The sequence below is a fragment of the Propithecus coquereli genome, unplaced genomic scaffold, assembly GCF_000956105.1.
Source record: "Propithecus coquereli isolate 6110/MARCELLA unplaced genomic scaffold, Pcoq_1.0 Scaffold4, whole genome shotgun sequence".
NCBI classification, from domain to species: Eukaryota; Metazoa; Chordata; class Mammalia; order Primates; family Indriidae; genus Propithecus; species Propithecus coquereli.
Genome location: NW_012149729.1, coordinates 1003461 through 1015746, shown reverse-complemented (window position 1 = coordinate 1015746; position 12286 = coordinate 1003461). Strand labels below are relative to the sequence as shown.

Sequence of the window (12286 nt, the reverse complement as noted above, 5' to 3'; positions counted from 1 at the left end):
GCCTATATACAATTTTTCATTGCAAACTATACTGTAATAAAGTTTGGAGAAAATGTCAATCTTAATTCCTTGAAAGTGGTTAATCATATCTAGTTAAATATCATACTTAAATTGACACTTTACCCACAATATTAAATATTCTTTAAGTGTATGAATTTTAATAAGTGTATAGTATTCCATTGATTTTGTATACAATAAAGTCTTATAAAAATTCCCTATTGTTGGACATTTATGTTGTTTCTAATGCTTTGGCAATTTAAACACAACTGAGATAAACATTCTCACATAAAAATCTTTTGTTACATCTCTGATTGTTTCTATAAGGTAGATTCCTAGATATAGACTTATAGACAAAGGAGATGGCTTTATTTAAAAAGCATTATCACACTAGCTGGTGATCAGGGCATGTCTATTAATAAGTTGCCTTTTCATGGGCCATTCTTGCTCTACTCTTTTCTATTCCATAGATTTATATTCCCCCAGAAATCCGTGAACTTGTGAACCTAAAGCTCTTTCCTAAACTGTTGTGACTGTAGTTTTCGAAAGCTAACAAGCATCTTCCTACATGTCTGTCATAATTGAATTTGAGTTAGAAATCAATAGTGCAGAGTAAAAATTTCTACTTTTGTAATATGAAACTAGACATCAACAAAACTAGTATGACAGGTTCTATCATGAGTATATTTACATAGAAATTAACCATCACTCAGTGGAGCGCCAAAATTGAAAGTGAATTTGGCAAAAAGATATCTATGACCTATGGAAGAAACACAAGGTTAATCTATTCTTTGGCTAATTCCAAGAGTAGTGTATATTTGATCATTCAATTATTCATTCATTAAGTAAATACTTACTGATTCTCATTACATGCCAGATATTGCGCTTAGTGTCCACAGAGACCATTTCGCCTTTTATATCTTTTCTAAAATGTTGAGTTATATCTCTCTGAGGCAACATAAAAGCAGCATTTATTTTCTGGACTAAGATTGTTTGTATGTGTGTGTGTGTGTGTGTGTTTTAAATTTATCAGCAGAATGTATTGTACTGTTTAAAAAGATGCTATTTAAACTGATCTAATTCTCCACAACACCCACAGAATTCCTTTCTAGTAGAAAAGGCAAAAACCATAAGAGGGAATTGCTGTAACTTATTCTTTGTAAGTAAAAGTTACCTGTGACTGTGGGTTGGAATCCAATTCTGATAAGAGAGTTATACCCCTCTCTCTGAAATCTCTAGGGGGCTAGTTGACACTGATGCTGAAATCAGCTTAGTGAAACCATTTATCTCATTGCCACTTCGTGCTACAGGATTCTAAAAAAAATAACTGTTTAGCCACCAAATAAAAACCAAAGTTATAACAAAATTTTAAGTATATTGATTTCACTATATCTTTAAAATTATATACGTAAGTAATCAAAGTACAGAAAAATGAGAATTAGCATTGTTTTTAAAATAACAACTGTATTTTCTTAACAATGCCAAAAAATGAAAATGTGCTTTAACTCTTTCTCTTCTTCTGATAGGATAAATATTGATGACTGATGATTCTTCTCTGGGACCTCCAGTAGATGAGCTCAGTTCAAGAACCATAGCAGTTTCAAGGTAAAAGAAAAATTCCTCAGGAAACCAGTGTCCCCCATTCCATGCAGCAAAAACTTGCACCTCCTTCAGAACACCAGGGTTTCTATTTGGGCTGACCTTCTATAAAACTGTAAAAAAAAATTACTGTGTTGCTTTTTTCTTATCACCTCCAACCAGATCTCAGCCTTAGACCTTCTGTCATGTTCCCAGCTTCAGGCCATCCCCAGTAACTACTCCAAGAGATCCTGGTTCTATACTGAGGGTCGGGATGATGCTTTTGGTATTGTAAAAGGGACACTGGAACATGGAACAATACGCCCTAAAGGACAGAATCTCTTACTGATGTAACAGAATGACACTGATGTGACAGGTGCTAGGGGCAGTGTGATATTTGGGGACACAGAGCCCGTCCTTGCACCATGGAAGCAACTGTCCACTCAGCATACTCTTAAGGCCAGCTCCGTTTAGGACCCCATGGTGATGGTTTCAATTTTGTTATATGCCCAAGACAGAGTGTGAGGGGAGGTGGGGCAAACAGACTTGGATGTAATTGGGATTAAGCCAATAAAACAGTTCATGGGGAACAAAGTTATATTCATCCTTGTTCAGGGAAAAGGAGAACCTTGGTTCCATGCTGTGGGAGCTGAGGGTTGTCTCAAACATATCAACTACCTTAACAGTAAGGCATTAACATGGATCCGAGATTGAAGGTATTTTAGACAATCTGATGCAAGGAGGTGTCATGTACTCGTGTTCACTCCTGCTTCATACCTTGCAACATCGTACTAACCTCCTGACCACTTCGGTCAGGCACCAACTGGTATGTTGATCCTGCTTTTTGGACAGTGGTGTTTAGATTCCAAGACAAAAAGTACGGTATTGAAGGCAAGCTTTCACCTCAGACCACCCTAAGCAACGTAAAGCCTTACTGAATGGAGACAAAGAAAAAGATTTATGTGTCCCTGGAAGCTATTTTTTATTTTTAGAAGTTATTGTCATCATGAGCTGGCTGTTAAGAGCAAGATCAAAGTGTTTTCTTTTAAAGGCAACTGACTGTGGGATGTTTTCCAATAACTTCGAAAAGACCTTAAAAGTGAAGGTACTCCCTACTCTGTCCAGACTCTGCTTACTAGCTCTGTAACATTGGGTGGGTCTTTTAACCTCTTAAAGCCTCAGTTTCCTCTTAATGCACAATGACTCTATAATACCTACAACATAGAATTGGAGTGAGGATTTAAAACAAGGTAGTGCATACAAAATATTTTGCATGGTGCTTAAAACAAAGCAAGCACTAGATAATTTATGATTATTATTATCATCACCATTTTCATTATTGCCAAATATATTCTAAAATTTACATTACCACTAAACTTCCTCTTTTCCAACTATCTAAATTTAGGATTTAATTTAGCCTCCCTGTAAACTAAATTAATAATTATTCATATCCGAGGAATATATTTGGCATTTAGCATTTAGAAATCCTTAATTTAGTGGTTCTCTATCAGGGGAACGTGAAAGAACTTCTGAGGCTCAATGAGTCCCCTAAAATTATATGCAAAATTTTGAGTGGGCATGGCTTCTTCTGGAGAGAGAATCCATAGCCTTCATCAGATGTGTTCCTGACCCTAAGCAAGGCTAACCAGAGCTTTAAATCTTCATTTAAAGGTCAATTGTACCATATATTTGCTCTAGTTATTTTATAAATCAGCTACTTATGGAGAATAAATGATCTCACTGGTGGGCTTTTCCAGAATAAGATTGAGTGTTAAATGGCAAATTATTAAGAAAGAGTCAATTAATTTCTCTAGACTGAGAAGTGGCACACCTGTAAACAGGTCTTAAAGAATGTCAAAATATTATCTGGCCTTTTCTCATACTTTTGAGTGATACTTTATTTCAATAATTTCTAATGCACTATTGCTGACCCTCAGTTGGGATTGAGTCCCAGTCATTTTAAATTTGAAGTATAGATGAATAACTTTCCTCTTGCCTTTCTCATTGCATCTTGATGTCTCTAAGTCCATTCCTAGAATGCTCCTTTGATTGTCTGGCTGACACCTTGGTTCACCTACACACAGATCTTCACTTCATCCCACGCTTTTGGTAAAAGACTGGAGACAGCCTGTGTCAGGTTGGAGTTTGTCCACATAGTAAGAGTTTTCCCACCATTTCTACCATACTGTCAGGTACAAAACAGTTAAGAACTTAGATAACTTTCTTTTTGACAGTAGTTAAAAGGACATTTTAAAAAATAAAAAACTTTTTATAGACCAACTCAGTTCTCCAAGGAGCCTATGGTGTGTCATGTACTGGGAGCCCAAATTTCAAACAAGATTAGATTGAAGCCAGTGATTTAAATAGGTGAAAGGCTCTGTATCCCATTACTAATCCCAGAACCATGCAATCTCCCATCGCCATGGAAATGTCAGCAAGAAAGGCAACAGGCAATGCCACAGGTTTGACTTTGTCATCTAGTTATGCTGGCTGAAGGACTCAGTCCTTGGCCACTAGAAATGAGTCAACAACTTTTTTCCAGTGACCACTGAGAGCAGCCATTTGCTATAATTGGCTAGGAGTGGAAATACAGGGGAAAGATATAAAGGAAAAAGAAAGTGATTTTTTTTCTCAGAAAACTAATTGTCCAAGCGAGAAAACAAAAATATGTGAAGAACTTGTAAAGCAAATATAGAATGAGTGAGTATAAATCCAGATGTTAGAAAAATATTACATAGGAGGAAATACAATCAAGAAGACTGGAGAGGAACTGGAGACTGTAGGAAGGCCTTCCACTGGAGGAACGTCTTGAGCTGGGTGTGAGGCAGTATGGGCTGTGGGTGTGGAACAGCTGGGAAGGCTCCGTGAATGAAGAGGAATAAGATGGAAAAGCACAGAAGAGAAAAAATGAAGCAATCACATTTGTTCAGTTGGAAAAAATACTCCATACTGAGGGAGATGGTCAGTGCTAAGAACAAAGCAGAGCCTGGACTATGTTTCGGTGGTCATTTATTAACTCACTCATGTACTCATTCAACACATATTTGGAGCCCATGAACCATGAGATGATGCTTTTCTAGGCACTGACGTTACAGACTAATTCCCTGCTCCTATTTAGTTACATTCTAAGGGGAGGAGATAGACAATGAACCAATAAATAATAAATTAAAAGTAAAATACCATTTGGATCTATTTGGTAAATAAGATCCCTAGGGCTCACATCAGCCTTTTAAGGAGACTGAGATATCACAGTGTGAGGGCGCATGCTTTAGTGGAGCATTTTACTATCTCGTGTGTGGTCTCTGAACATTGTCACTATTCTATCCCTTCTGTTCTGAGGTGATAGTAAGGCCACTGCTATGGAACAATGAACAATAAAATTATAATGATGCCATTGAGTTCATGTGCAGTCTATCCACAGGTCAGGGACCTTGGCTATTAGCATGCATAGAACTGTCTTCAGAGTTTGAGATTATCTAACCTTGGAGAATGAGAAGAGATAAAGCTGTGTTTTGTAAATTGCCTACAGAACGCTGTTTTGTTTTTCTCCCCTTGAGAAGACATCTTACAATGTAAAATTTCATATAGAGACTATATTTTGGCTTGGAAATACCACTAATCAAAAATAATTTCATATTGGTCAGTCAACTCAGCTGTAGAACTATTTGATTTCTGCACTTTGCTAAATTTTCTCTCTATAGAAGACAAAGCAATTGATCCAATAGTAAAGGGAGATATTCACTCTTCTAACTGGATATTTGGAAGAAATAAGTCAGTAAGGAATAATCTACATTTTTTAGTATTATATTCAGAAGAGAAGGGCCAGTCAAGAACAGTGGCTCGTGATAGAACTGGGAAAGGGAATGAATGGGGAATCTACAGGAGGGTTGGTCTCTGGTCTCTGGATGGAGTTCAGATGGCCTTTATCTTCAAAGGATGCTCCAAGACAAGTCATACCTTACAAGTGACCATTACTGGTTTGTAAAGAATATAAAAAGATCCCTGTTCTACATTACTGCCACCATCTCACTTCTCCTCTTTGAGTTGAGTTTTAAGTTTTTAATGTACTACATACAATAGTGTCACAGAAAACTGATTGACCAAAATTAGTGTAAATCAGAAGCTCTGAAAAAAGTGAACTCAGGATCCCAACTGCAGCCATTACTGAAAAGAAAGCCAAAAGTTAGAAAGTGTTGGAAGGCCGAGATGGGAGGATCACTTGGAGCCAGGAGTTCAAGACCAACCTGGGAAACAGTGAGATCTCATCTCTACAAAAAAAATAAAAAAATTAGTAAGGCAGGTGGTATGTGCCTGCAGTCCCAGCTACTTGGGAGGCTAAAGCAGGAGAATCACATGAGCTCAGGAATTTCGAGACTGCAGTGAGCTAAGATCACGCCACTGCACTCCAGCCTGGGCAAGAGTGCAAGACCCTGTCTCAGAAGAAAAAAAAGTTAGAAAGTACAGACACCTAAAGTGTAGGTAATTAAATGTTTCAGCAGTTAATCCATTTTAAGTTAACAAAAGGGACCTCATATATAATGCGGATTAAAATGTTAACTGCATTCATATTTGTTAAATAGGGAAAGGAAAATGTATTTTAGTTTTTAATTTTGCATTTTTCATGTTAACTCTGTTCTGTTCAGTGTCATTTGCTGATAATAAAAAATTGCCTCTTTCAAAATTGTATATTGACATGGACGCTACTGATGACCCTGATGAAGACCATCTTACGAGTTATGATATTCAGCTCAGTATCCAAGAATCCATTGAAGCCAGCAAGACTGTATTTTATCCTGAAAGGTAGTATTCGAATTGACTATCTACTCCCCCAAATTTCTTTATGGCATGCATTTCATTATAAGATAAAATGAATGCTGTTTCCTAACTCCTTCCCTAGGAAAATGTTTACCTTTCTTTTCTGGCAGGGAATCTAATGGTTTGACAAGGACCGCTGTGCATAGGTTTTAGCAATCTGATCTTCCATAAATCTCACCTCATGTGGAAAACAGAAATAACCCTAGCTAGGAAATTCCTAGCTGAATTTTAGTGTATAGGATTGCTTATTTTCTAAATTAATATGGAGTCAAAATGACAATAAGTGGTTTGAATAAATTTGCAAGTACAGTTTATGCAACCAATGTATAGATAGGTAACAGAGGTCTGTATAATCTAGAGCTTGTTCTGCTACTGACTCAGCTTACCTTTTATAAGTAACATATTGCATTTTTGCATCTTTAAAATATGAAGAATAATGCTAACCCACTTACCTCATTAGCTCAATGAATGCGAGGAGAGCTGTGGGCTTTTGTTATATATGACAAAGTAATATATAAACCACCACCACCTATGTAATTATCTACTATCCAAATGATAGGAATTAACAAATTAAAATGCACATAAAATTGTTGGATCATGTAAGTAGGAGTTATTGAATCTAAAACTGCAAAACTAAATTTCTGTCTTGAACAACACACATTATACTTCTGATAAAAATAAAGTTTAGTTTACATTCTATTATAATATTTAGAATCTTCTATTATGAAATTTAGTAGTACTTTTGAATAGATTCAGTGTTAGAAAAATTATGGCTTTTGAGCTTTTAAAAAATGAACATATTACATTTAAATTCCTGGTCTTTGAAATTTTTCCCTTATCTCCAATGGATTTTAGAACATTAAAGTTTCCTGGAAGGCATTCACAACTCTAGACTACTAGCAGATATTTCTGCTTAGTAGAGTTAAATAAATTTGTTATGGAATTCCTTGCTTTTACTTAATAAAACATACACAGAAAATGTTCTTAGTTCCAAGGTATCATAAATATACTCTGTACCTCACTTCTAGACATTTATATTTTAAAAGTAGATAAAATGAGTATAAATTAAAATTTTGGGTTCCTTGTAGTATACCACTACTGTAAATATGACTTATTTTTGTTTCTCTGGTAGATTTGTACCCCTAAGTGATCAAAACAGAAAACTTGTGGAGGCCATAAAACAAGGTAAATGAGTATATTGTCTACAGGGGGATGGATTGGAGATTCCTCCTTGCAAAGACAGACATTTGTTTTTAATCTGTGTGTTTAATTTAGGTCACATTCTTGAGCTCCAGGAGTGTGTGAAATGTAAATTTGCATTGGATGAAGCTGATGATAAAGGATGGTTTCCGTTACACGAAGCTGTTGTTCAACCCGTTCAACAAATACTTGAGATTGTTCTGGATGGTAAGAGAACAGTAAACCCCTATGATCAAACCAAAGAAAGAATGTAGAAGTTATACGTGTTTTCAATGAACATAATAAGCAAAGAGAAAAAAGCAGAATTAATGATTAGTTGAAATTTGAAAAAGGCAGTATGCATGTTTTAAACTCAAAGTACAAAAGTTAGCACATTTTGTGACACTCGGGGCTTATGCTTTTACCTAGGAATGCGACAGAGGTTAGTGAGAAGGTATGGTTATCCCAAAAGTTATAAAGAGTTTGTATATGTCATAAATTAACTGATTCAAATATAAAGGCTTTTTTCTTTTGGTTGGTGAGAATTCTACCACTGAACCACCCATGCACTATGCTTTTTTCTTTTGGAAGTCAGTTTTTAAATTTTCATCTTAAACTATCTCTAGAGTTAACAGTTTCCAAAAGAATATTATATAGTGCAGCAAGATGTACTTATAATATTTCTCCTTATATTAATTTTTTCATAATGTAAGCAGTAACAAATATTGTGATAAATCAACCCAGCGTTAAACATTAATAATAACTTTTATGTTCTAACAGTGTTTTTCACATCTCAGCATCTTACGGAACACTTTGAGAGTATCCTATCTTGTTGCACACTAGCCCTATGTTCGGGAGATAATGATACATACTTGATAATTAGCTATTCAGCCAGCCAGCGGGAAAACTAGACAGCTGGACAGACAGATGATGTTAAGAATCATTTTGACACAATGATACCTTCGTTCAAACACATTCTCATTCCCACATTCACAGACTTCATGTGGCAATTTCGGATACAATTTAAATAATCACACAAAGAATTGAGAGTTGTTTCACAATGTATCAAGAAATGAGAATTAGGAACCCATTTCAAAAAGAAAAGCAGTTTAAAACATAGATGTTGGTTTTCTGGCTGTCAATTTGATTAGCAAGTCCATATGCATCTACTTATCCTCACCACCATTTGGTAAACTTTTAATCAAAGTCTTTCCTTTTTCATCGATTGGCTTTGTTCAATCTGACATATAGAATATTGGGTTATTCTGATTTATGTGATTTCCTGTAAGTAAACATTTTCAACTTTTCAACATGATGCTTTCGTGTCTTAGCATCCTATAAGACACTCTGGGAATTCAAGACCTGTGATGGAGAAACACCCTTGACTTTGGCAGTCAAAGCTGGTCTGGTGGAAAATGTAAGAACTTTACTGGAAAAGGGAGTGTGGCCCAACACCAAAAATGACAAAGGAGAGACACCCCTTCTCATTGGTAAATGACCTTTTCATTCCTAGAAATTTTATAGTTTGAAAGAAATAACAAATTCTTAATAAGTATTTATTGGAAACCACTGTATATTTGCTAAAATTATGTGACCTCAATTGCCTGAGCCCCTCTGTAACCCCCATCTCATCTGTCCTTTGATTTTGTTTTCCTATCCCTCAAAGAGGTCAAATATGAAAGATGGCCACATCCATCAGCACCCAGTTATAGAGAGTGCAATTAGCCAGGAGACATCTGAATTGGTTTTATGAAGCCAGAGATGCCAATTCTAAAGGAATATTCTCTAGGTAGGGTCCCCCCAGTTGCGAGGAGGGTTCCATGTGCAATAGGGATCCAGAAAAAGCGTTAGAAAGGGATTCCACATCAGAAGGATAAGGCCAACCTGGAAGGAAGTCGAGCCAACAGATTCTGAGCACACAGATGCAAAGCATGGCACGATGAGGGGTTCCCACCATGGCACGACAATGGGAGAATAGTAAATCGGAAGGTTCATTTATCAGCTTCTTCTCTGTCTTGTATGTCCTGCTATTTGTTGAACAATAAGAATTGGCAGATCTGTTTGTAAAAGCGGAGAGAGATGCAATCATGGGCCTACAGTTTCCTCATGTGTAAAATGGAAATACAACACCTACTGTGTAGAACTGTTATAAAAATCAGAGAAAATCCATATATAAAACCTTTCATACATGACGCTCAGGAGAGGAGAGCTGTTGGGAAATTGTGTGTGTGTGGTGGGAGGCGGGGAGGACAAGGAGGCGAGGACGTAAGACTATTTACCAGCAACCACAGAGGAAGGGCATAAAGCACCACTAGCTACAGTCATAGCTAGTTAAGCACCACCACTGAGTCTATTCACAGAGGAATCACTAAAAAATTTTTAAACAACCTGAATATTGCTAAGAAAACTTAAACAAGTCATCAACATTAGTAAAATATCTGCATTCGATGTCATGAATCCAAGAACATCGATGCAACAAACATTTATTGAGAAGTCACGTTAAGCCAGATGCTGCACTGGACAGTGAGGATATAAAGATGAATGGATTAATCTTCGTCTTCTCATAGAGTCTAGAAGGAGAGTTGGATATGATTTAAATAGAATATTAGTGTTACAAATGCTATTAGAAAATTCAAAGTAAATTAGGAGAATAAAAAAACCAGTGAATCTGTGAAGCCTTCAAAGAGCCTTGCTTTCTAGTTGAGACTTGAGGGATACAGCGGGGATCACTGGCAGACAGGGGAGGGGAAGGCTGCTAGGCCGGTGTTCTGCCCCTGACACGACTCACACTTGTTCAGTGAAGAGTGTCATCACAGCATGTGGTCATCCTGGTCTGATTCCTTCCCTCTCATTCTTGCCCCGACGTCAGAGCTCTCAGCCTTCCCAAATTCGGATCAGATCAGACAAACAATCTAATCGTTATAGTTAGAGTACAGGCAAAGCTTCTGTAACAAAAAACGAAAACAGACACACAATTGCAAACAAATAAATGAACAATGACTTAAAGAGAAAGAAGTCATTTCTCTCTCACACACCATCCCAGAGGTGAGTGGCCCAGGGTTGTCAGGGTGGCTTTGCCAACATTACTCAATGCTTGCTCTAATGTCACCATTTCTCAGGCAGCATGAAGGAGAAAAGAGGAAGCCAGGAAGCCCTGAGAAAGTATCGTCAGTATAAAGAGGGGACCTGGACATTGCACAGAGCTCTTCCGTTCATATCCCATTAGTTCAAATTTTGTCACATAGCCACACCTGGTGCAAAGGAAGCTGGGATATTTAGTCTTCACCTGGATGGCCTGTGACCAGCTAACACTTGGAGGCTTCTGATGCTAAAAGGAAAAGGGGAAGCATTAATACTGAGGAAGAAATAGTACTTCCTGCATACAGTTCAACTAGCCTTTATGTGACAATACCATTATGCTTTTCATAAATAATCGGAACTCTTTTCCTGATCAGGCTCTACAGATGCTAAATGGAATATGCACCTGTGGTTTTCTTCACCACTATTAATATGATCTGTGTTATTTTTTTGAAAGCCAGCATAGACCATGTAGTATTTGCAACAACATCTGTGTTATTTCTATAGGTAGCCTTTGGTTTCAGCAAAAAACAAACATCTTTGCAGAATTGTATACTGCTTTGCTTTGCAAATATGGAATTATTTTCCACTTTCTTTTCTCAATCCACTTATTTCTTAAAGGAAATTAAGTCATGATTATCATTCATTTGTTTTTGTTTTGCTTCATTTAAATTTTTCTTTAATGGTTAAGGCCCACAACAGAGAATTAAGCATTTACATGCATTTCAAATTTCCACATGTTTGTTTAATTCTCTACTCTAGCAAGATTTAGAGTGTAGGAAAGGAACTTTTAACCATTGAGTTACCAGAATTGAAATAGAATTAACACTTGGAAATAAGATATTTTAAAAACCAATGGTACTATCAAGAGAGGACAAAAGTCTTTGTAAAGGAAATATCCTGGAGGTGCTCCATTACGTCCTCATCATCCACACATCCGCAGGAGAGGGATTGTCTTGGGTTACCTTCTTCAGAATCTTTGTTGTGAAACCCACGCCAAGTCTTTTTAAGTTCTATAGCAAAATGGATCATCCATGGCATGTCCTCAGTTTTGTTATGGGCTGCTTTGAAATTTGCTACTCACAGTTCCTTAAGTTGCAGAGGAGAGAGAAGAGAAAAAACTATTGACTCTTTTTTCTGCACGATGTCATTTTTATTTTTCTTTGTCTGATGCCATCATCTTTGTCTCTATTTATGGAATATCCTTAGATGGACAAAAAAAAAAAAATACTTTTGGTTCCTCCAGGGCCCTTCCCTATCAGCCATCTGGCCCTTGCTTAGGGTACTTTTTGATGTATTACAGTCATGTTACACAGTTACTTGCTGAGTGAGTGGTGGATATCTAATTTGTGATGATCTGACACTTATTAAGGGGTTTTGCACTTGGACTCCCTCTTACCCACTCCCTGGAGTTGGTGTCACCTTTCTCCAGTTGGATAGCCACAAGCTTATTCAGGCCAGTGGAGCCCGGGCTAGAGAGAAGGCTTGGGGAACTGTCTGGCATGACATTTCAGCCCCACAGCCCTCTGTTCCTGACAACCTATGCCTTTTACAAATCAGTTCATTTTTCCTTCAGACACTTACCTTCTCACAGATCAACACACATCTTCTTCACTCCATCTCTTGTTTCAATTTTGTC

At 37.0% G+C, this 12286-nt stretch overlaps 1 protein-coding gene across 1 annotated transcript in view; it reads left to right on the top strand.

Moving 5' to 3' along the window:
• The first annotated feature begins 6268 nt into the window (after nucleotides 1–6268).
• ASB15 (ankyrin repeat and SOCS box containing 15) overlaps nucleotides 6269–12286 on the top strand; it is a 13701-nt gene continuing 7683 nt past the window's right edge. Inside the window, exons 1-4 of the mRNA XM_012652726.1 lie at nucleotides 6269–6375; nucleotides 7523–7575; nucleotides 7666–7797; nucleotides 8901–9059. Coding sequence (XP_012508180.1) covers nucleotides 6269–6375; nucleotides 7523–7575; nucleotides 7666–7797; nucleotides 8901–9059 — 451 coding nt within the window. The remainder of the gene's footprint in view (nucleotides 6376–7522; nucleotides 7576–7665; nucleotides 7798–8900; nucleotides 9060–12286) is intronic.